Here is a 1,255-nt window from a genome sequence, read left to right on the forward strand (position 1 = left end):
TTATCTTTAAAGGATACATTGGTAAACACAATCTTATGTGAAAATATGAAAGTTCTTGTTTGAGCCAATTTAAACAGTGTCTTTTCTCTAACAGTAAATCATTCCTATCCACTATGCATGAAACTTCCCCATCCTTCCCACCACTCAAACACATACATACACACAATGTATCATTAAGTTCACTTTAAAAAATGCTAAATATCGTTTTTATGTTTTAAATAATTTGATAATTTTCCTACCTAATTTTAAACTAATTGTAGGTACAATCAATTTAAGAATTAATGGTAGTTGGCCGCACAGAATGCATATGCCATTTTGAGATTGTTATATGCCCTTTTATATTTTAGAACGAGGAGCCTGTATTTTCTAGAGATGGAAGCAAATTCTTCATGACAGTTCCTGTTAAGCAAGGGGGCCGTGGAGAATTTCACCACATAGCTATGTTCCTCATCCAGGTAAGCGAAGGTTTGGTTTCATTGTCATCATGTCCCTGAAGGCCCAATTCTTGTTGCATTCTGAGTCTACACTTAATGCCTGTGAAGCCCAGCCATATATCCAATTCACAGACATCCTGGGAAGAAGACCTCCTTCCACAGCCATAAATTCAAGCTATATTTTCCCACAAAACAATCTCAACACTCAATAAAACGTAGTGAGCTACACATGTGTGCTAGGAACTGAAGGCTTTGGAATATAGAATTGAATAAATTGTGGTGCACCCACACAAGCAAATACAATGCAGATTTTAAAAAACAGGACAAAATAGATATTTATGTTAAATAACATATAGATTTTATGTTACAAAATATAACAGAGTCAGTGTGATATTTTATGAATTTTCTGATGAAAGGAGAAATGATTATTATTTTCCTCTAAGCTTCAAAAGAATATTAACAATTTACATAGTTTTATTTAATTATAAAAAATCAGTTCACACTAAGTGGTTTAAATATGACAAGGTTAATGAGTCAATTTGAATTTAATTTCCCATAGAAAACATTCATGAGACAATAAAATATCCTTCAAAATTAAATAAATAAATATCCTACCCTCACAGGTAAAAGGCTTTATAATGACAAGTCATTGTAGCTGAATTAGATTTTTACAAACAAACTAGCCAAGAATCATTTTATATCTACAAAATATAGAGTAAATATAAATGTGGCAAAAGATCCCTAACCAAGCTCACTATTTTTACGTTACTAGAACCTTCAAAGCTTGTGCTTATTCTCAAATGGTTACCATTACCTTTATA

General features: G+C 31.9%; 1 protein-coding gene across 1 annotated transcript in view; it reads left to right on the forward strand.

Moving 5' to 3' along the window:
- DPP10 (dipeptidyl-peptidase 10 (non-functional)) overlaps positions 1-1,255 on the forward strand; it is a 670,962-nt gene that overhangs the window by 570,803 nt on the left and 98,904 nt on the right. Inside the window, exon 12 of the mRNA XM_012651081.1 lies at positions 348-455. Within this exon, the coding sequence (XP_012506535.1) occupies positions 348-455 (108 nt within the window). The remainder of the gene's footprint in view (positions 1-347; positions 456-1,255) is intronic.

This window comes from Propithecus coquereli, unplaced genomic scaffold (genome assembly GCF_000956105.1).
Source record: "Propithecus coquereli isolate 6110/MARCELLA unplaced genomic scaffold, Pcoq_1.0 Scaffold348, whole genome shotgun sequence".
In the NCBI taxonomy this organism is placed as follows: Eukaryota; Metazoa; Chordata; class Mammalia; order Primates; family Indriidae; genus Propithecus; species Propithecus coquereli.